A 23,430-nucleotide genomic window follows, 5' to 3' on the forward strand; every position below is an offset into this window, starting at 1 on the left:
CTAAGATCCTGCACACTTAGACACCAGGTTAGAAAACAACAGAACCTAACTTAACTTGCTGATCACACCAAAACCAACCTTGGGGTTCCAACACTCATTTGGTGTATTCCTTTTCATAGCCAAATTTGAAAGAGAAGAGTTGACGCTGGTGCTATCTCTCTGTAACCTCCTATGATCGACTACGGTTGGCGTTTTGATCCAGATGAGTAAAGACAGTAAATGACAATTAACTGGCCATTTAATATTGTCTAAAGTTGGAGCTCCTATAAAAGATGAGGCCACGATCTTCAGCAAGATGTGTGCAAGAAAAGTGATTTTTGTCCACCTTCGTTCTCACATTGGTTTTCCTTTATGTCATGCATTTGCTCGACAAATCCACTCGTGATAACAATCAAGTATACATTCAGTTCACCAAGACTATGAATGTTTGGTGGTGATCATGATTTGTCATTGGATTATAGAAAATAGATGACCCACGACAACCTCTAATCATCGCCTAAGACGGGGTGAATCTATTTTAAGGATGCCTATTTCCGATGGGGGTACAATAATCTACTTGTGCTTGATAAATACTTGGCAGTCGAGGACGTCTCTTCCTAATTTGGATAGTCGGGTGATTCCACTCTCGGCGTAGCTGCGACATCTACTTGGGAATACTTAGCGAGTACTCAGCTTCCGTTCCTGACTCGACATCGACTCCCCGAGCACTCTGTAATTAGCGCTTGGGTGACTTTGTAATTTAGAGAGCTTAGTACTCGGGCAAATTGACACTCGGAGTACTCGACCAATTTAATGTCGAGTGATGTAACTTCTATTGTACTTGTTTTTCCATCGGGCTCGAAAAGCATAGGAGTAGCATACCTTGTGACACTCAAGAAATGGGAAAGCAACACAACTTCCACTCGGATGAATTTTGAAATCACTCAGAGTAACTCTGCCGGTGGAACTAGAAGTCTACCTGATAACTTAAGATTATTCACTTAGGTCATTTAATAGATAAGATTGATTTTGATTCTATAATTTCAAATTTAGATAATCTCCTTTATTCCCGACAACAAAATTATAATAAAACTGAATTTGATTCTGTAATTTTAAATTCATATAATCCCCTCTATCTCCAATAACAAAATTGTCCAATTAAGATTGAAACCTAATTTAGAGAAAAATCTATATGTTTGAAATAATGAACTACCGAATGCTAAAGTCACGAGAACAAATTTAAGGGGAGAGCGCGGGCGAGATTAGATTCAAATCAGTGGTCAAGAGAAGAGTAATTTAATGGCCGTCGCTGTCACGAGTAGGAAAGCAATGTAAAGTAAGAGTACTTGATTCATTGTCTCGCCAGATAACCGGACCCAGTCCGGGTCCTTTCTCCTGCTTCTATTATTAGATGTATTAGCACCAATCAAAATGAGACCCACATCAAAATCCAAGAATCTTGGTGTTTCGTCCCTCCTTTTCTACGTCCCGTCTTTACTATTGGTTAAAATAAATTTTTTTTTATTTTAATTATTGTAAAAAATATGTTCAAATATAGTATTATATAGCAGTTGACTATAACTGTTATATTAAAATACAGTTAAAATTATTTAATTTTAATTAAAATCGCTTGAACACTTATTTAGTAGCTATAATTATAATTATTATAATTGTAAAAATATGTTATAGTTTCTATAAATTGTCCTAATTAGCTTGTAGAAATTACGGATATAATAACTGTTGCAAATAATGTTAAAATAATTTTAATAAGTTAGAATAATTTTAATTAAGTTTAAATAATTTTTAAATAAATTTGTAAAAATATTTTAATAGGATGATGCTTTATATAATTTTAATAAAGTTAAAATGATTTTATTATGATTATAACTGTCATAAATTATGATCATAACTTTTATAGTAGTGTCAAAGTAATTTTAATTAAAATGGAGTAACTTTAATTAAATCTATTTTTAACAAGTTAATAAAAAAATATTTCAATATAATAATGCCTTATATAGTATTTTTAATCAAATTAATTTTAAAAAAAAATTAAAATAATTTACTTTAACACGCTATAGTAATTATAAATATAGCTACCAGAGCAATAGTATTAAAGTAATAATATATTTTTTTTTAAAAAATATAATGAATAATGTTCTTTATGATATTTTTAAAAACATCTTTTTTTAATATTGCCGAATTATATCTACAATGATTTTACTAGTCATTTTTAAAATTAATTTAATAATATTTTTATTAAATTAATGTGTTGGCGTTGCTCAAAATGAGACGTCCGATTTGATCGGTGCTCCTACATCTACCGTCGAATCTTCATACAGAAAATTAAACCCGTCCATTAATGCGCTTGTCGAGAATACGAAAAGGAGCCAGGCGAATTCTTATTTGAACTCGAAAATATACTCCTCCCTTTTCCGTTACAAAACTCTGCTGCTTTTCACGCTCTCTGCAACCGAGCTCTGAGCTGCCGATTGCCCAGTCGCTTTCTCTCTCCATCCCCCATCTCAATCTCACCTGCACCCACCTCGCACTCCATTTCGCCTTCCACCACCCTCCCATCGTCACCACGCCACCGCCACCACCCGATTCTCTCTGAGGGAAACCACAGCAGGAAGTTCCCTCAATGGCCGGCTTTGAGGGTGTGGTCGTCTCTGATCCCTGGCTCCACAACCAGTTTACCCAAGTGGAGCTCCGATCTCTCAAAAATCAGGTACCACCACCGACACCACGATACTTCCTCTTTCATTTTGTTTCTAAACATTTAATTTTGTTGATGAAAGACTTCGTTTTTACTCCAAATATTAGTTCCTTTCCGTGAGGAATGATGGCGCAGGCAGCCCAGGGTCTCTCACTCTTCGCGATCTCTCGTCCTCGATGTCCAAGCTTAAGATCGGCGGTGGCGGAATCACTGAGGATGAGAGGGCTGTCTTCCTGAGAGAGTCCTACCCCGACCTCGATCGTCATGTCGATTTCGAGCTCTTCCTTCGGGTCTGTTCTGCTGCTTTGTCTGTTTCTTCTCTTCTTACCTGTCACGAATCTGTGTTCTAGTAGCTTTAGTTGGCTCTAAGATTGGATCTGTCTCTTCTTGAAGGTGTACCTGGAGATGCAAGGGAAGGTTGGTGCTAAAAGCTCGTCCTCAGCCTTCCTCAAGGCCGCAACCACCACTCTCCTCCACACCATCAGTGAGTCCGAGAAGGCTTCCTACGTCTCCCATATCAATAACTACCTCGGAGATGATCCTTTCCTCAAAAAGTACCTGCCCATTGATCCGATGACCAATGATCTATTCGAGATCGCCAAGGATGGCGTCCTCCTATGGTGATCCATTACCGAGTTCTTGTTGTATTTCCGTTGATTGTTCTTAGACATTGTTTGTTAGTAAATCAATTGTTTGGCATGTGCAGTAAACTTATCAATGTGGCTGTTCCTGGGACCATTGATGAGCGGGTGATCAACACAAAAAGAGTGTTGAATCTGTGGGAGAAGAATGAAAACCTTATGTTGTTCCTTAACTCCGCCAAAGCCATAGGTTGCACAGTGGTTAATATTGGAACACAAGATCTAGCTGAAGGGAGGGTGAGTATTTTTTTATTTATTGATATCTTAAAACATTCAACTTCTAATGTTCTGCAGATCTTTGGGTTTTTCCTAGAACTGTCATGAATTTTCTTTTGGTATTCTTCTTTAGTCTTGGTTGAACGGGAGCTTTGGCACAATGGTAAAATTATTGCCCTTGTGCTCACGTGTTCGAGTCACGTAAACACTCTCTTGTAATGCAGGATAAGACTGTGTATCATAGATCTAATGTGGTTCGTTCATTCTTCATGATCCTGCTTTAAAGCGAGCTCTGTGCACTGGACCACCCTTATTCTTCTAGTCTTGGCTATTTGTATATTAGTTGTTATTCATCTGGTTCGAAAATATCATGGTTGATTTTGAAGGTTTCAATTAATCATATTCTTATTATCTTCTCTCTCTAAAAAAAAAATCAATACCTCTTTGTGATCTCTATGCATTTTCTCATAATATCGACACAACTTGTATACTGGAAGTATGAGAAGTCATGTTAAATATCTTGAAAAATTGAATATATTTATATTTCACCTTAGATAGCTTACTGGAAAAGGAATATCCATGGCTTAGAGATATGTACTCTATGTCTTGAAAGCACCTACACTTTAAGGGCATGTTTGGTTGAAGATTATTGTTGATAACCTGGTTATCTACCTAAGGTTATGCTATTTAATCTTGTTTGGTTCAAGTAATGAGTGATTCCCAGGTAATGGAGCATGCCCGCCATATCAGCAAATGAGGGATATAACCCGAAATGTGATTATCTTGGAAGTGTGAGGTTTTACGGGATTTCAGCATTAACAAAAAAAAAAGATTTTTTTTTCCCAAAATGAGTATTCCAAAGGTTGAGCCAAATAACATTAGGTTATATTTTATTCTCCATAACCTTGGTTATGTGATTATCTGCTAATCATATAACCAATGTTATGACATGATAACTTGAACCAAACACACCCTAACTATGTTGTCCCTCGCCAAACTTGGTATGCCACTTTTACTTCTCTATATTTGTGATTTGTGTTTATCAAGGTCAACTACATATATTATCAAGACCTTGATAAACACATCTATATCTTCTGCTAATTGTCCTATCAAACAAATTAGTTGATCACTCTCCTGTGAAACCAAATTGATTCTCAAAAATATTTCTCATCCTTCTTTTTATTTTTTTTTTCCAAAATTTCATGGGCATGCAATTTGTAATTGGATAACAATATTTGACCCCACTACTAATTTGTATTTTGATCATATGTGATTATCTTGCCAATAACACTCTGTCATAGTTCTTCAAATTCAAAATGTGTAACTGAACTGGATTCTGTAATTGTACATGGTAGATCCTTCAAACAAGATTGCAACAAAGCTCAGGATGTTCCTTTTCCTTTTATTGACTATTCTGTTTAGAAAAGATTAAAATTCACAAATAAACGGACATAATGACAAGAAAGGGCAAAGAATCACAGTAACTTTTCTGACAAAGACATGAATTATTCGCAAGGATTCTGCTAGTTTTGTTGTTTTGATATGCTTCAGCTATTAATTTGCTTTTTGTTCATTATGTTTTCAGCCTCACCTTGTGCTTGGATTAATATCTCAGATCATCAAGGTATGCCCTATTATTGAGAATAGTTTCAATATGTTATTGGAGCACAACATACTGTTATAAATTTTAATTTCTTCCCAGCAATTATTTTATTGTTTCTGATTATTCCACTGTTAGATTCAACTTCTAGCTGATGTTAACCTGAAGAAAACTCCTGAGCTTGTAGAGTTGGTCGACGACGGAAAGGTTTTTGATATTTTCTCTCTTTTGTCTAGCCATCATATATTTGAGAACTTTGAGGGTTGAAAATTTTCTATGTAATTTATCTTTGTTTCATTTGGATGTTACAGGATGTTGAAGAGCTAATGAGTTTGCCACCGGAGAAGATCTTATTGCGGTGGATGAATTTTCAGCTCAAGAAAGGTGGCTTCAGGAGATTGATAACCAACTTTTCCTCAGATGTGAAGGTATAGTGACAGTTTGAAGGTTCATTCAAGTTCAGTATGTAAAATTCTTCTTCCTGTATCCCTTTGTATCCATGTGCCATCCTCTCCCATTCATTTTCCTTTTCCTTTTTTGTCTTAATAGAGCCTTTAAAACATAATCATAGGAAAATGGTCTTAATTAATTTCATTTCCTAAAATGTCCTAGCATCAATTTTTTAGATAGTGCAAAGAAAGAAATTATTTTTGTGTTCCCTCCTATCATTAGGAGCCACAACATCAATTATTGATTTTTTTTCTCCAAAAATTGCTTGGCAAAAAATCTAAAGGTACCCATTTTATTTATATTATCAAAAGAACGCTCCTCTTTCAAAATTTATCAAAACAATTCCCATCCATAATTCCCATAACTTGATACTCAAAATGGCCCTTTGTGTTCCTCCTCTGAGCAACTTTCACCAAAACTGCACCACTTTGAAATAACTTTGACTAAAGCTTCAAGGCGGTGAAGCTTTGATCAAAACTGCTCTCTGCTCATGCTCTTAGGATAGTGTACCTCTAACATGGAGCAACTCTGGCCAAAGCGGCTCCACCAGGCCAAAGCTGCTCCACCAGGCCAAAGCTGCTCCACCATGGAGCATTTTTGACCAAAACTGTCAATGTTTTTCCAAGTTTGGGTGGATATAGTTGGTGAATGAAAAGTTAAAATTCATTTAATTCTATTTTTCTTATTGGTATCATTTGTCAAACAGGTAATCATTACCACTTTTCATCAACAAAAATGTTAAAGATTACTAGTGTTATTATTATGGTCTTTTCTGTTGCAGGACAGTGAGGCTTATGCATGTTTACTAAATGTTTTGGCTCCTGAGCATAGTAGGAAGCCATACCCGAAAACTGTGAAAGATCTTCTTGACAGAGCAAAATTAGTGCTTGAACATGCAGATAGGATTGGTTGCAAAAGGTATCTCACCCCAAAAGATATTGTGGATGGTTCACCAAATCTTAATCTTGCCTTTGTCGCCCATATTTTCCAGAAAAGGTAAGGTACTTTGTCTATTATATTCTACTAGATATTTGGAGTTTCTGAAATATATATATTCTAATTTAGAGAATTTACCCAAACTTTTACTTAATATCTTTTTAACATCTTTTACATGCTTATACCTTACATTAACGAGAAATCAAGATTAATCCCCTAGGTGCACACCCCTTTTACCTTTTATCTCGTTGTAATTTTATCTTTTTGGGGGTAAGAGAAATGGTGGGCCACCAATAGGTACTCATATAGCCATTGGAATTGACCAATGAATATAATTCATCGACAGATGACTTGGGTGTTAAACTGCAGGAAAAACTGCAGAAAAAAAGAAAATAGGTTGATTGGTGTTTTGATCCATGCCTGTGCGACTGAGCCATGTGGCTGATTCGGCAAACCTAGCAAAAGATCCTGCATCTAAATAGCGTGAAGGTTGATCTTCCATAGAAGATGACTTGGGTGTTAAATTGTTAATTCATCGACAGATGGTGATAATGTAATTTTTAAACATTATGCACATCCAAACATAATACATGGCAATAAATATATCTTTTTAAATATTATATGACTCAGAGTTTACATTCCTGTTCTAGATACTAAAACAATCAGAAACATATATCTTTGTGGATCTAAATCAACTTGATTTGAAGCATTTTGCTAATTTTGTTCTATACAAGCCAACAATTTCAATCATTATTAGTGTTAACGCTTTCAGAAATCTTAATGTCTCCAACCATCTGTTATTTTCAGGCCACATGTTTATTTTGTAATTTTTTGTCCTGTGTATTTCTGATGTATGAATAAATGCTGTATTATTAATGACAATTCAGTGTTTAATAGGCCTTTGACCAGTGAGACCTCCACATATACAAATAACTATCTGTCTCCATGACAGCTATATCCAAGTGTTTTTAACCTGCAGGAATGGGTTGTCATCCCAGATGAAACAGATCACCTTTCTTGAAGCAAATGCTGACAGCCCACAAGTTTCAAGGGAGGAGAGAGTATTTAGGTTATGGATTAATAGTCTCGGAATTTCATATATAAACAATGTGTTTGAAGATCTCAGAACTGGGTAAAGAATATCTAACTCTCGTGTAGTCTGATTACTACTTGTTTGTTTATTAGGAGACATACAGCAAGCATTTTTACTAATATATTGCTAAATTTAACATGCAGATGGGTCCTCCTTGAGGCCATTGATAAGGTAGCACCAGGAATAGTTTGTTGGAAATCTGCGAACAAACCTCCAATAAAAATGCCATTCAAGAAAGTAGAGAACTGTAATCAAGTTATTAAAATTGGGAGACAACTGAAATTTTCTCTGGTGAATGTTGCTGGACATGACATAGTGCAAGGGAACAAAAAACTAATATTGGGTAAATATCATTACTTTGAAGTGTGGCAGCCAGCTTGATTAACTACCTAAATCAACTAATTGTTTGATGTAGAGTTTAATCTGGAAACAATAGAGATTGGAACTCTTTCTTTTAGTAGTTTAGTACCAGTTTTGCTAAATCATTATTATCGATTTACTACTGAATATCCAAATACATATGTTCCAGCTTTTCTATGGCAACTCATGAGATACAACATTCTCCAACTTTTGAGGAATCTGAGATTCCACACTAGTGAAAAGGAGATAAAAGATGTTGATATCCTGAACTGGGCTAATAATAAAGTAAAGAGTTCAGGAAGATACTCACGGATGGACAGCTTTAAGGTAAATAGTTTCCTTTTTTCTCAAGTATAAAACTCTGAAGACATACAATTAAAAATGTCATTGGAAGAAGAGGAGATATCACACTTCATTGGTATAATTAAATCTTTTTTTTTGTTGTTGTTGCTGTTTGCTAAGAATTCTTTGTTGTTGTGAACTAAATCTCATTTTTAGCTGGGTTTTTTTTTGAGAAATTCTCCATATAATTGTAACGTCTAAAGCTATTGTAACGTAAATTTTGGTTTTATATTTGTGCTGTATGTTTAAGCAAATCTTTAATCTTTATAGACGTTTGTCAACTATGACCGACCAATCTTATTTAGTGAATTTGTAGTTAGTGAAGGGGAGCCTTGTCGCAATGATAAAGTTGTCGCCATATGATTTTATGGTCATAGGTTTAAGTTATAGAAATAACCTCATGCAATATAGAATAAGATTGCATATTATAGATTCAATGTGGTTTGACCATTCCTTGAAACCCTGCATTGGGTGGAGTTTCGTGCAACACCGAGCTGCTCTTTTTTAGCAGTTTAGTATAGCTCACACTCTAATTATCAGGCAAAATATGTCTCTTAATTTGTATTCTACAATAATCACAAGCCAATGTAAATGAAATATTTGTTTAATTGTTCTTATTCCAGTTTGATTACTTGTTTTGTATCAACAGGTTCTCATAACATGTTAAAACTTTTTTTGGTGAATGATCTCATATCAAATCAATTCTATTTCCTCTAATTTTCAGGACAGAAGTCTTTCATGTGGGATATTTTTCCTTGACTTGCTAAGCGCAGTGGATTCTAGAGTTGTAAATTGGAACCTTGTGACTAAGGGAGGAAATGGTAAGCCATTTTATTTATAAGGTGAAGTTGTCTCATTTTCCTTGTTGATTTATCTATATGCATGTTGAATTATTTTTATTACTTAATATAAATCTAATTTATTTTTTTATCAATAGTTTTGTCGTGAAGGGGAGCCTTGACGCAACGGTAAAGTTGTTGTCATGTGACCAAAAGGTCACGGGTTAGAATCCTGGAAACAGCCTCTTGCAAAAAACAAGGTAAGGCTGCGTACAATGGATCCTTCCCCGGGACCCCGCATGTCGGGAGCTTCGTGCACTGGGTTGCCCTTTTTTTTTATCCATAGTTTTGTCGTCTTTGTACATCAATCAAACATAAATTTCTCATGCATTTAAATATTAGAATGTGAACAAAATTGATTCTTATAAAAATGGAAGGGCACGAAAAATGAGACTAAAACTTAGTGCATATGATTTTAAAAGGTTGTTGCTTGGGTCATATAAATAATTGAAGATACATAACCCTCGCAGATGACCACCTACACATTTGATCTACACATGCAGTTAAAAAACCTTATATAGCTCATTGAAATAGATTTAAATTAAACAAAATTGAGATAAGATACCAAGCTACCTATTTAGTAGTTTGTAACTTAAGTGTTAAATATTTTTACAAGTAATGAATACATTGAATATCAATATATTGTTTAATATTTTGCTAATTGTATATACATTAGAATATGCTCCCACATACTTTATATAATATTTTGCACTAGGTCGATTGCATACAATCTGCATACTTTTGAGTAGGGGTGCAAACTAATCGAGCCGGCTTACGAGCTTTTCCAGCCGACTCAAAAAATATTTGATTCGTATTCGAATTTATCGAATTTGAGCCGAACTCGAACATGTTTGAACTTTTTTTCGAGCCGAACTCGAGCCCAAATTATATTATTCGATAGTTCACGAGCTGCTCACGAGCCTTAGTATTTTATTAATATATTAAATAAATAAAATTTGAGTCTTTCGAGTACCTATTTTTGAGCAATAATCTGAATAGTTCGCGAACATGTTCGAATCTTTCGAGCCGACCTCGAGTCCTAATTCGAACCAAACTTGAACAAAAATTTTTGAATTTTTTGAGCTTCGAATCGAGCTTGAACTTGAATGTACCTATTTCGAGCCAAATTCTAGCCTTAGATTTTTCTACATATTCGGCTCGATTTGGTTCATTTACACCTCTACTTTTGAGTGCGAAGATAGAAATTTTATGTATTGTGCAACTGAAATTTCCTTTCTAATATACCATTGAGACCAAAAGAAGTAATTTATCATTGTATTGCCTATCTAGGATAACACCAAAGGAGTATTGGACAATATCAGCCCCATTTTGTTTGATATCATCTAAGAGAAAGAAAAAAATGTGTACTCGACATGTGAGGATGATGAGAAAGAAATAAACGAGAATTTTTGAAAATGTTTTCTATCTCATTTCAATAATAGGATTACAATATATAGATATCAAGAATTATCCAATCCCTTAATCCTAGGGTCTAATATAGGAAGAGATACAACCATAATTACAACTTATCAAATCCCTTAATCCTAAGGTCTAATATAGGAAGAAATAATTGATGCAGGTAAGTCTCTTTGCATCAATTTACTACTGAGAAACTTGCGTTGTTGCATTTTCAAAGCTTTTGTACAGACATCAGCTATTGAAGATCTAAGATGAGGAAGAGTGATAACACCTTAAATAAAGACCTTCCTAATGTAATGACAATCCACCTCTATGTGATTTGTGCGTTCATGATATACTGGATTTGCAGCTATTTGAAGGACACTAGTATTATCATCATGAAGTGAAGTAGGATTAGGTAGAGGGAATCAAAGTTCAAAAAGATGACATAACCATACAATTTTAGAACAAATGACTCTATACTCAGTCTCTATGGAAGATTTAGAGACACAATCTTGCTTCTTACACTTCTAAGAAATTAACATAACTCCAAGAAAAATGCATTAGTAACTTCCTAGTATTCGGGTAACCAACCTAATCTGCATCACTATACACAGTCAAATGAAGAACATATTTTGTAGGAAAAAACAACCTATGAGTAGATAGCCCAATTAAATATCGAGTAATGCAACTGCAGCAAGATGAAGATGTCAAGGTGATTGCATAAATTTGCTAATTATATGGATAATATATGAGATATCGGGCCTTGTGATTGTTAGGTAGATAAGACTACCAACAAGTTGCCTATATAAAAAAGGATTAGGCAAAAGCTTAGCTTCATCTTTTCGGTATTTCGCATTCATCTCCATTGGTGTATCAACAACAGTAGCATCCTTTAAACTAGCTAGCTCAATGAGATCTTGGATATATTTATGTTAATTCATGAACAAACCACGATCTTGAGAGTAAACTTTCAACCCAAAAAATACATGAGATGCTCGATCTTTCATTTAAATGTACTATACAACATATTTCGAAGCTTATTGATTATCCCATTGTCTTTACCATCATCAACATAGACTAAGAGAGACCATACTCATGGTTGTCTTGGGAAAGAAAAGTGATGAATCATATTGACTTTGTGTGAAAGAGAAGGTGAGAAGAGTACTACAAAGCTTCTCAAACCAAGCTCTAGGTGCCTGCTTCAACCCATAGAAGGAGTGTCTTAGCTTGTAAACTACATGAGAAGCTGTCACTACATATTGGGTGGAAATTTCATGTAAACCTCGTCCTTAAGATCCCTATTTAAGAAGACATTTTTTACATCCATATGATATAAAGGCTAATATTTAGAGGATTCAATAGTAAGAATGATTCTCATTGTGGTCATCTTAGCAACTGATGCAAATATTTCTTCATAGTCGAGGCCATATTCTTATTTATTGTCAAGAGCAATCAATCGAGCTTTGTATCTATCTATAGACCCAGCAGACTTGAGCTTCACAAGATAGACCCACTTACTACCAATGAGCTTAACATTTGGAGGATCGGAAAGTATGGTTTTTCTCAAGTGCTCGAAGTTCTGCTTCCATTGCTTATTACCAACACTTATGTTCCATAGCCTATTTATAACAAGTGGGAACGAAAATAGAAGACAAAGTAGGAGACATAGCAATGGGGGTTGAAAAATCATACCTTTTAGGAGGTTTGTGAGGTCTAGAGCTTCTTCGAAGAGGAGGTGGGTCATTGGAAACAAGATCAGATGCTGCAGGAAGATGTGGAGGAACCTCAGTGAGACTCGTAGGAGGATCAAATGTAGGAGTGCGTCTATGATAAACTTAACCAGGTTTAAATCTTGGAACTGGTGTTGGTGACTTGGGAAATGTGGTAAAGTAGATAGAGAAAGGAATTCTGAGGTCTGTTATATGCTAAAGGACTAATTAAAAAAAAACAATTCTAGAGACATGAATTTTACGGACATGAGGATCATAGCAAAGAAATCCTTTTTGGGTTACAACATATCCTAAGAAAGCACTTTTGATAGAGCAAGTTTATTTCTTTCATGTGCAAGAAGGTGAACAAAACAAACACGTCTAAAAATATGAAGATTTGAATAATTTGGTGCATGCCCAAGCAAACGATAGTAGGGAGAATTATTGTTCAAGTTGGGAGATGGTAATCTATTAATCAAATAAACAACAGTAGACAACTTCACACCAAAAATGAGAAGGAACATAAGACTCAATTAGAAGAGTGCGAACAACATCAAAAAGATGACGATTTTTTTTTCAGCCACACAGTTTTGTTGTGAAGTAAAAGGACAAGAACATTGTGATATGATCCCATGACTTTGAAGAAAAAATTGAAATTCATTCGACATATATTCACCATCTGAATTTGATGCAAGGTTTTGATTTTGGTAGAAAATTATGTTTTGACTAAAGTATGAAGGACTTTAAACACAAAGAAAACTTCACTCTTAGACCGAAGAAAATATACCCAAGTAAAGCGAGGGAAATCATCGATAAATGTAACAAAAGCATTTGTAATGTTCATGAAAGATTACAGGGGCAATATGCCATACATTAGTATGTACGAGTTCAAAAGATTAGTGGTGCAATTTTTATGGAATGGAAAAGGAAGTGTTTTGCTTTTACCAAGTTTGCAAGATGCACAATCAATAAAATCATTATTAGAAGTCAAAATTTTATTTCCAAGTAAATAAGATATAAGCAAGACTTGAAGTATATGATAATTAAGGTGTCCTAAACGTCTATGCCACACTTGATTATCACATTAAACAACATTACAAGCAACATAGTTTGACAATGGAGAGGGAGATAGAAACAAAGGAAAGGGATGTTCCACTTTAGGCCCTTGTGTGATCTTCTTCCCGGACACTTAATCGTGCACAAGACAACCATAATTTGAAAATTGAACATTACAATTGTTATCAACTAATCAACCAACAAATATAAGATTAGTGGACAACTTAAGAGACACAAAAACAATATTTAAAGGCTGAAATATCACTAATAGCTGTGACAGGCAAGGAATTACCATATATGATGATCTCCTTTATATTTTTTAACATTATTTAAAGGTAAGACAATGTTGGTCATGTTATTCGAAGTACCAAAATCAAAATATCAAGGTTTAGGATTAGAATTTTGTTAAAGGCCTAAAGTAGAAAGGACCGAAATTATCATTTGTTGGACCGTTTCAGGAGTAATAAAAGACTGACTAAGACTAAAGGCATTTGAGGAACCGATCCAGACATTTAGGTAGTTTCAGATTTCTTTGGAGGTTGAGTGGAACAATCTTTGATGATATGCCTTGGTTTCTTACAATAATTGGTACAATTAGTAGCAATGTGCTTGAATCTTTTGCAACTATAGCACTGGATATCTCCTTTAAACCTTTCTTGAGCAGCATAGGCAATAGGAATTGGAGTAGAATGTTGAGCTTTCTGTTCCAAGACAGCTTGTGTAATGAGTCGTTCTTCTTCCCTGAGAAGCTCTCCTACACCAATATCCAATAAAGGAATTGATTCTCTTTTCATCAGGTTGGACTTGATTGCTTCAAACTCCTTTATTAACTTCATTAAAAATTGATCACGCTTGCTAGTCTCATGCACACTTTGGGTAACAATGTGTCCTTTAGGAGGTATGTAAGACACTTACATACACAATTTTGGTGTACTCAGCCAAAAGGTTTCCAAAGGAAGAATAAAACTCTTGGATTGGCATACTCCCTTTCACTACGCTGACCCAACTCGAGTTCCAATTGAAACCTTCGCGCTATATTGCTTTGGTTGTAAATTTTCTTCAAGTAATCCCACATTTCTCTAGAAGTCTTATAAGGCTTGAGATTGAGAAGTATGGAGGGTTCCACACTTCCAAGGATTCAAGATATAATCTGAGTACCCTTCACCTCCCATTTCGCATATTTCTCCTTCTCCTTCTCGTTGTTAGGTGCATGATTCGTTCTATCAATATGATCTCATAGTTCCTTTCCCTTAACAAAGATTTGAAATTGGAATGCCTAGATAGAATAGTTCTTGCCATTAAATCAAACAAGAAAATGTTCAGATAGTTCCAAAGACATGTTTCAACCAGAAACAAGTACTAAGAGATCAGGTCTAAGAAAACAGATTAGAAGAACACAAAAAAGAACAAAACACTAATATCTTGGAGCTAGACAAGGAACCAAACACAAAATGAAATGATCTTAAAGTTTTGGCTCTGATACCATGATAAAGAAATAAACGAGAATATCTGGAAATGCTTTCTATCTCATTTCAGTAAGAGAGGATTACATTATATAGACATCAAGAATTATCAAATTCCTTAATCCTAGGATCTAATATTGGAAGAGATACAACCATAATTACAACTTATCAAATCCCTTAATCCTAGGGTCTAAGATAGGAAGAAATACAAGGGATATATACAACAATAATGGAAATCTTAGAGAGGTAATCAAGGGATATATAACTATAACAAAAGCAAAGAATTGATAGATGATTGGGCAAGGAGCCGAGGAGATCAACAAATAAGGAGAAAATTGTTAGACATAGTTTAGGTAAAAACAAATAGGAGAAAATCTTAATTGGAAAACCTGAAACCCCAAAAGAAGGAAATAATATAGAAGTAAAAAATTGTAAACATTTCTATAATGAAGAGAGCTAGAAATCCATTCTTTGATTAGAGCATCAACAAGTCAATTCTCTATAGAGAGTATCTTCTTCCACTGATGCACATGATCTAGTTAATCTCCCTTAAGATTCACGAATCTACTTATTCTACATAGATGCACTCACTTGTTATCTGCACACTTCTGTATGAGTAAGCCAATCCACATCTATTCTCTCTATATGCAAAATGGGCATGTTAGGGGTAGTTTATTAACTGCTTTTTCCGTCATTGTAGATACAGAGTACAAAAAAAAAAAAAAGGAATCCATGAGAGAATTTCATTTTGAGTTGTCATTTTGAGTTGAATCTTTCCTTCAAATGTAAAAATGTCCTTCAATTTAAATTGAGTCAATTTAAGAACAGACAAAAAGTCTTTTAAGGCTTCTTGCAATAAGAACCTTTACCTGAGTTCATCATTTGTCACACAGGTTAAAGGGCAACAACATATGACATGGTATGACATGTTAATTGGATTGATACATTATAGTCAACTGAATTTTTATTCATAAGTATTTAGGAAGGTTGCCCATAACTCTACACTATGCCCCCACAGTTACACTTACTAAGATGAAATCTACAATGATGAATACCTGGCATCTTATTATAATGACCTCAAACTGATTAGGAGCTTCTATCTCAACCTTTCTTGTAGTTCAAATACTTTTCTAGTAAATCTCAATCTTAGTTCTTATGGATTCATTTTGCAATTTGTTAGTATCATGGTTAGCCTATATTTTTGTAACTCAATTAGTTTGTTTGAGTTGATTCTTTGTATATGAAACCAAAATAGGCCTGTACCCTATTCATGCATCAAACCTTTTTTTAATAACCTCATGATTAAGTCCTTTCATTTGTTAATTTGTTATATTGCCCTTTGAACTATAAAGTCTACGAACATCACTCTGTGAGATATTTGTAGGATCGTTGACATTAGGCATGCACCTCCCTAAAAGGGAGGGGCGAATAGCTGTGACTTGAGAAATTAAAATTTTGCTTGCAAAGACAATCAATTGTTAATACACAATATGCTTGTGTATGAGTAGGTTTTTATGTATCGAGATGTATTGTTAACAGAAACAATATGAATAAAGGAATAAAATGCTAACACTATATTTACATGGTTTGTGGTCTTCACTCTTCTATGATTTAGGACTGATCTAGTAAGAAACTCTTGTAAATCCACTACAACACTCCTTTTAAGAGCCAATGGAGTAAGCCTCATATGCTCCCAACCCTTGGGATGATGACAAGTAGGTCTCCTCTCAATAAGAAATGAAATAAATAGCGAAGGATAGGAGATTCACCAAGAGCTTGTAGAATAAAGCTTTTGCTTTAAGATGTCAAGCCTAAAAGTTATTTCACTTGAGCGAGCAGTCTCAATATTTTTTAAGGCGCTAGATAGAAAAATATTTAGGCCTTAATAATTTTTTAAAAATTAAATATTAAAATTTAAAAATAGTTTTATATAAACTATGATTAAAGATATTTAACTTTATCAGTTAATTTTAAAAGAACAGCTCGGTGCATTATAAAAGGTTATTTTCGCGACTAAAAGTTATTATCACTAGTCACATAGTAACAATTTCATCATTGCATCAAATTCCACTTTTTTATTAGTAAAAATTTTAAAAAAATAAAAAAATTTCTCCTGAACTTTTAAATATAATTTGTTTAAAAAAATAATATATTTGCCTAATAAATATTTTTAATCAATTAAATAAAGTTAAATTTGGTTAATACAATGTTAAAAATACTAATTAAATTTGATAATGAATGATAAATATTATAATACTAGTTAATAAACATTTTAATTTCTATTTTTAAATTTTTTATTGATTAATTTTAACTTCAATAAATTATCGATCAAATTTATCTAGCCAAAAATATTAGTTAGTAGTCTTTTTTTTTGACATTAATAGTGAATTATAAAAGAGAGAGAGTATGTGGACAATAACTTGTGGAGAAGAAAGGACATAATAATAATAGTATAAAAATGATACCGAAGGAGAAGAAAGATGGAGAAAAAAATTACAATTTAAAAAGAAATAATATTGAATGTGTTTTTGAACTTTTAATTTTTTTATAGAAAATATCAATTATTAATAAATATAACTAATAATTTTTTTTAGTTTACTAAACAAACCTAACTTTGTCTATAAAAAATTAAAAATTATTGATCAAATTTTGGCTAGAAAAAATTATAAATTATCAATAAAATCTAACTTTGAAACTAAAAAAATTAAAATTATCGATCAAATCTAATTTTGACTAGTAAAAAATTAAAAATTACCAATCAAATCTAATTTTGGTCATTAAAAAAATAAAAATTGCTAATCAAATGTAACTATGGTTAGTCAAAAATTAAAAATTATCAGCTAGTAAAACATTAAAAATTATCAACCAAATTTAATTTTGACGTATAAAAAATTAAAAATTATTGATCAAATTTAACTTCAACCAATAAAACAATTAAAATTATTAGCTAAAATAAATCTCAACTAAAACTTATTTTAACAAATAATTTTAAATATTTACATATCAAACTCATATGTTTCCAAAATAAATTAATAATTATATTTTATTTAATAAATTAAAGGGCCCCAATGAAATAGGGGCCCTAGGCATAGACCTTAGTGGCTTATGCCTTGAACCGACCCTGCGGTTGAGCATGTGGTTACAACAAAATTATAAATAATTTTATGCATTGTTAACAACTTAAAAACCTCCTAGGCATATATAAGCAAAGCTTCAATGATTATTTTGCTCGCCTCTAGTCAACTAGAAAAAGGCTCAAGTCGACTTTCAAGCAAATATAATAATTGAGCAACCAATGACTCTATGGGGATCTTTGGGCGAACAATTGTAAATCTTTTCTAGTTGACTTGATAAAATCTTATGTCAACTATTGTTCAATCAAAAATATTTTATTTCCCGAACCCTTGTGTTTAGGTGATTCTTGAGACTAAGCTCCCCAATCGATTGAAATTTCCATTCGAGTCAATTAATACTTCTCGAATATCCCTCCTTCACTTTGCTTATGCCTTTATAGCCTACTGAAGTCTGAGGTTGAGTTAAACCACCGACTATAACATGTTGCCCCTTGGTCAAAATACTTCTATGCGCCACTAGGTAGTCTAAATCCCTACCTAGCTACACATATCATCTCTCGTAATGTTGCCTAAAGACACAAACCTAATATTAGATTTCACTCACATAATTTCTCCTAGGTCTCTTACCTCTAAGTCTTCAACTATACTCTTTGTTGCCATTAAAGCCATTTTGCGATAGGCCCTCAATCCCTTAGACGCATTATGCCATCCTTTACCCCTCGCCTATGAGTCCACCTCACTTTAGTCATCCTAGACTATACTTTGCTAACCCCTTGGTCTCTCAGACACACAAAGATCTCTAAGATTGCTCCATTTAATTATTCTTTGCTTGGGTATTGAGTTCACCTCCCATCTAGCTATTGAGTCACCAAACCATTTTTAACCAAGCAATTCAACTCAACAAGCTTTTTACACTATTCCATGTCCCTAAGCACACTAGCTGCACATAGGCCAAATTTTAACATGACCTCCACATCGAACCCACTTAAGCCTAATATTAGATTTCACTCACATAATTTCTCCCAGGTCTCTTACCTCTAAGTTTTCAACTATACTCTTTGTTGCCATTGAAGCCATTTTGTGTTAGGCCCTCAGTCCCTTAGATGCATTATGTCATCCTTTACCCCTCACCTATGAGCCCACCTCACTTTAGTCATCCTAGACAATACTGTGCTAACCCCTTGGTTTCTCAGATACACTAAGCTCTCTAAGATTGCTCCATTTAATTATTCTTTGCTTGGGTATTGAGTTCATCTCCCATTTGGCTATTGAGTCGCTAAACCATTTGCAACCAAGCAACTCAACCATGTTGAATCAACAAGCTCTTTACACTATTCCATGTCCCTAAGAACACTAGATGCACATAGGTTAATTTTAACATGACCTCCACATCAAGCCCAATTGGTTGAAGTTAACCACATACGAACATTGTTGCACCAACAATGTTTTTTTATTTTTTATTTTTTTATTGTGACAATCTATTTAAGTTGGGCAAAAGTCAAAAGGGTACCTTTTTTTTTGGAATCATCAAGGTGACGCCCTATTTTGATTTTTTTTTTATCAAAAGGGGGCCCCACCTCTACATACAATTACCCAACTACCCTCCACTGCACAGTAGAAACTTATTTTCATTATTATCTCTCTTATTTTTTCCCCCTAAATCGGCACGTTGTACCAGCAACGGTTTTATAGTTTCTACAGCTGAGCTACCAAACAGTTGCAGTAGCTATGGATGCTACACAGTTGTAGCAACTACAGATGCTACACAGTTGTAGCAGCTACGGTTTCGTAATTGGTACAACTGAGCTACCATACAGTTGCAACAACTATAGTTCTGTAACTGCTACAACATGGAAAGAAAACTTTAAGAATAAAATTTATCAGATCCTGCAAAAAAATTTAAATGATGTTTTTTGAGCTAAAACTTGGCCGTTACGGGTTCCACACCATAACAGGTTCACTGAACGAGCTTTGATTTGATTTATTTTACGTTTCATGGTTCAACCCGAGTCAAAAGTTATGGTCTATCAAAGTTTAGGATTTAACATAAACGTTGTAGCAGCTATGAAATAATAACTGCTATAATTATGTAGGTTAGTTGTAGCAGTTATGAAACCGTAGCTACTATATAATTGTAGCAGCTACGAAACTGTAGCTATTACACAGTTGTAGCAGCTACGAAACCGTAGCTATACGTGAATGCTAAATCCTAAACTTTAAAAGGCCATAACTTTTATCTCGGGTTGAACCACGGGACATATAATATATCAAATTAAAGCTCGTTCAGAATTCTACAACTTGTTATGAGGCGGAACTACTAACGACCGCTCAAAAAACATCGTTCAAATCTTTTTCGAAGGATTCGAACAATTTTAGTTAAAAAAAAAAAATTCCATGTTGTAACAACAATAGAATCGTAGTTATTACAATTATGTGATAGCTCAGTTGTAGTAGCTACGAAACAATAGCTAATACAACTGTGTAGTAGCTATGGGTTCGTAGCTACTACAATGCGCTGATTTAGATGGAAAAAAATAGGAGAGAGATATTAATGAGAATAAACTGTTACTATGTAGTGAAGGGCAATTGTGTCATTCTACCAGAGGTGGGGCATCCTTTTGATAAAAAATAACTTAGGACGTTTCTTGATGATTCGGTAAAAAAGGGGTGCCCTTTTGATTTTTGCCCAAGAATAATTTTTTTTGATAAACATGTAATTAGAAACTCAACTTTCCCTTAACATAAGGACCCCTCAATATTAGCTCCCTTTGATCTTGGATTCCAGCCCCAAGTGGTCACCCTTGGCCACACATCAATTAGGCATTAAGGTGAATAGATAATTAGATGCAATATGATAAAAAGGAATATGAAATAGGCATAGTGATCAAGATAGGTTGGCATAAGCATAGATCTTGCATTTCAAACAATAATTATCTAAATTTCCATTTTTAATGTTAAACATGAAAATCATCTAAATAGTTAATCAAAAAATGAGAATATATATTATAATGCATGATAAGCATTGTGAAACCATAGCTATGTTAACATAGAGTTGAATAATTCTAGGTGTTACAATATATCAAAATTTTAGTATGCCATTAAACAATGGAAATTTGTCTAGGTATGATGTGGTATGATTCTAAAAACATTAAAGCATGAAGAGGGTATTTAAAAATTTAAATAGGCACAGAATTTAAATTTTGACTTCCAACACTCAACCATTAGTTTGCCCAAGACTCCATCCATGTCTTCCTTCTCAAAAGTTGTGGTCCTATGTCTTCTACATGCCTAATGTTCCGCCTTTAGAACTTCCTTTGTTTACTTAAAAGCCTTGCAAAAGACTTCATATTTATTTGATGTCCTATACCATCTTTCATGTTATCAACCAAGGCTAGTGTGCAACTTGCTGGTTCCTGCAAATTTAATGCACAGAGATTTGTAATGTTGGCAAATTGCACTTAAACCCTTTGTCAACGTTAAAACACGCTGGTTGAACCGATCACTTGAGACACGATTACACCACCAACACCAATGTTTAATTACTGTTGCTATAAAATGAACATGTATTTTTATCTTGCGACCCTTTTTTAATAATGAGACTGTTTAAGAATAATGCATCAGAATCCATCCTCAAAACTAGAATTACTCATCTTAGAAAACAATATACATACTTGGATTGTATATTTCAATTGTTACTCAAGCTCATATGGTTTCATTGCTTGAAAAGACTTGGAATCTAGAAAGTAGATTTCCTTGAAAAGAAAAAAATTGGGATTTTTTGAAATATGTTTGTTCATTTTTATTATTTATCTTTAGTGATTTTTATTCTATCTCCCTAGAGAAGTCACTGCTAGGAATTCTATTTTAATTATTTCTTTAGTGTACATGACTTTATATTCTACTTTATTTCATTTGGTGATCTGGTTGGAAATGATGTAAAGACAATTCTTATTTTATGAGTTATTGTAATTACAAAAGTGATCTACTTCAGTTCTAATCAGTGATAAATCCTTCATCCCAAACTTTTCATTCAACTATAGACATATCGATGTACAAAATAGCAAAATTGTCATCTATATATAAATAAGAAATATTATCACCTTTACCCTTGTTATAAATACCTTTTTCTAAGACAATAATTTTGAAGCCAAATGAGAGACTGACTTTATCATACTAATCATGTCATTGCATTTAAGCTTGCTTCAGTCCCTACCAGGACTTAACAAGTTTACAATCCTTTTTCTCATAACATTGACAAACATATGATCTATTATATTTTCTCATCCAGATTGCCATTTAGTGAAGCAATCTTTACATCTATTTAGCGAATCTTGTGATTTTTAATAGATAGTAGTGTTGCAAGAATATGGATAGAGATTGTCTTAGTAATTCAGGAAGAAGTATCAAAATAATCTATTCCTTCTTTTATGCCAACCTCTTAGTAACTAGCTGACGCAAAGTGGGATAGCGATTATCCTGCGTGCGAAGTTTGCTTAGAGGATTTGCATAGAAAGAAGTAGAAGGAAGCAAATTTGATAAACGAAGAGGAGCCGCTTTCAGGTTTAAACAAAAAGAAACTTTATTAAACCAAAACAAGATGCCCTTGCATTAACGTAAACCAATGTTTAAATAGCCTAAAACAACCTAAAAAAGAAACTAACAAAACAAACCCTAAAACACTGTTGAGCTGTGTTCCCTATCGCGACATTTCACAACGTAAAGGGATAGAAGCTAAATCGGCTTGGTCGTGTCAGGGGCCATAGCCTAGTTGTGTCAGGGGACACTGCCTGGCCGTGTTGACCACTGGAAGATTCAATTTCGCCTCGCCAAGGCGCCAAATGAAGCACACCCGTGCAGGGAGGACGGGTTGGCCGTGTTTGCTGTTGGAAGATTCGATTTCTCCTCGTCAAGTCACCGAATGAAGCACACCCGTGTTGGGGAGCACGAGCTGGCCGTGTTTGTTGCTGGGAGATTTGATTTTGCTTTGCCAAGACTTAGAATGAAGCATGCCCGTGCTAAGGGACCACAAACTGGTTGTTCTCCTTGATCTTCCTGCATTAATCGCTCCGGGTTGAAGAGAACTCGTACTCGAGTCTAGGATAGGGTCATCAACAATCGTAGCCTAAGGACTTAAGTACTTCACATTAAATCCGTTAGAAGTCTTTAAGTGATTAGGGAGGCGCAACCTATAGGCATTATCATTGATTTTCTACAAAATCTCACATGGTCTAATCTTCCGTTCCTTGAGCTTGTTATACTCACTAATAGGGGAGCGATATTGGGTTAATACATCCCAAACAAAATCACCAACATCAAAAAGTACCTGACGACGATGATCGTCAACTCGCTCCTTGTATTTGTGTTGTTCTCATGGATAACCTATTTCACTTGTTCATGAATACCCTGAAGATGCTATGCTATCTCATATGCTTTAGGATTAAAGTGTCTTAATACCATGGATGGGTTCCGTTCATAGACAACATCAAAAGGGCTTAAACATGTGGTTCTGTTATTTGATCGATTATAGGAAAATTTTGTTTGAGGCAATGCTAAAT

At 34.2% G+C, this 23,430-nt stretch overlaps 1 protein-coding gene across 2 annotated transcripts in view; it reads left to right on the forward strand.

Moving 5' to 3' along the window:
- The first annotated feature begins 2,387 nt into the window (after positions 1–2,387).
- LOC122047351 (fimbrin-2-like) overlaps positions 2,388–23,430 on the forward strand; it is a 35,086-nt gene continuing 14,043 nt past the window's right edge. The window contains exons 1-12 of one of the 2 annotated variants that reach the window (XM_042608552.1): positions 2,388–2,707; positions 2,803–2,985; positions 3,089–3,315; positions 3,402–3,573; positions 5,138–5,176; positions 5,291–5,359; positions 5,464–5,580; positions 6,384–6,598; positions 7,491–7,670; positions 7,775–7,974; positions 8,161–8,318; positions 9,058–9,154. In XM_042608552.1, the coding sequence (XP_042464486.1) occupies positions 2,621–2,707; positions 2,803–2,985; positions 3,089–3,315; positions 3,402–3,573; positions 5,138–5,176; positions 5,291–5,359; positions 5,464–5,580; positions 6,384–6,598; positions 7,491–7,670; positions 7,775–7,974; positions 8,161–8,318; positions 9,058–9,154 (1,744 nt within the window). In that variant the 5' untranslated portion in view covers positions 2,388–2,620. The remainder of the gene's footprint in view (positions 2,708–2,802; positions 2,986–3,088; positions 3,316–3,401; positions 3,574–5,137; positions 5,177–5,290; positions 5,360–5,463; positions 5,581–6,383; positions 6,599–7,490; positions 7,671–7,774; positions 7,975–8,160; positions 8,319–9,057; positions 9,155–23,430) is intronic. The other variant, XM_042608553.1, reaches the window with a different exon arrangement.

The sequence above is a fragment of the Zingiber officinale genome, chromosome 2B, assembly GCF_018446385.1.
Source record: "Zingiber officinale cultivar Zhangliang chromosome 2B, Zo_v1.1, whole genome shotgun sequence".
In the NCBI taxonomy this organism is placed as follows: domain Eukaryota; kingdom Viridiplantae; phylum Streptophyta; class Magnoliopsida; order Zingiberales; family Zingiberaceae; genus Zingiber; species Zingiber officinale.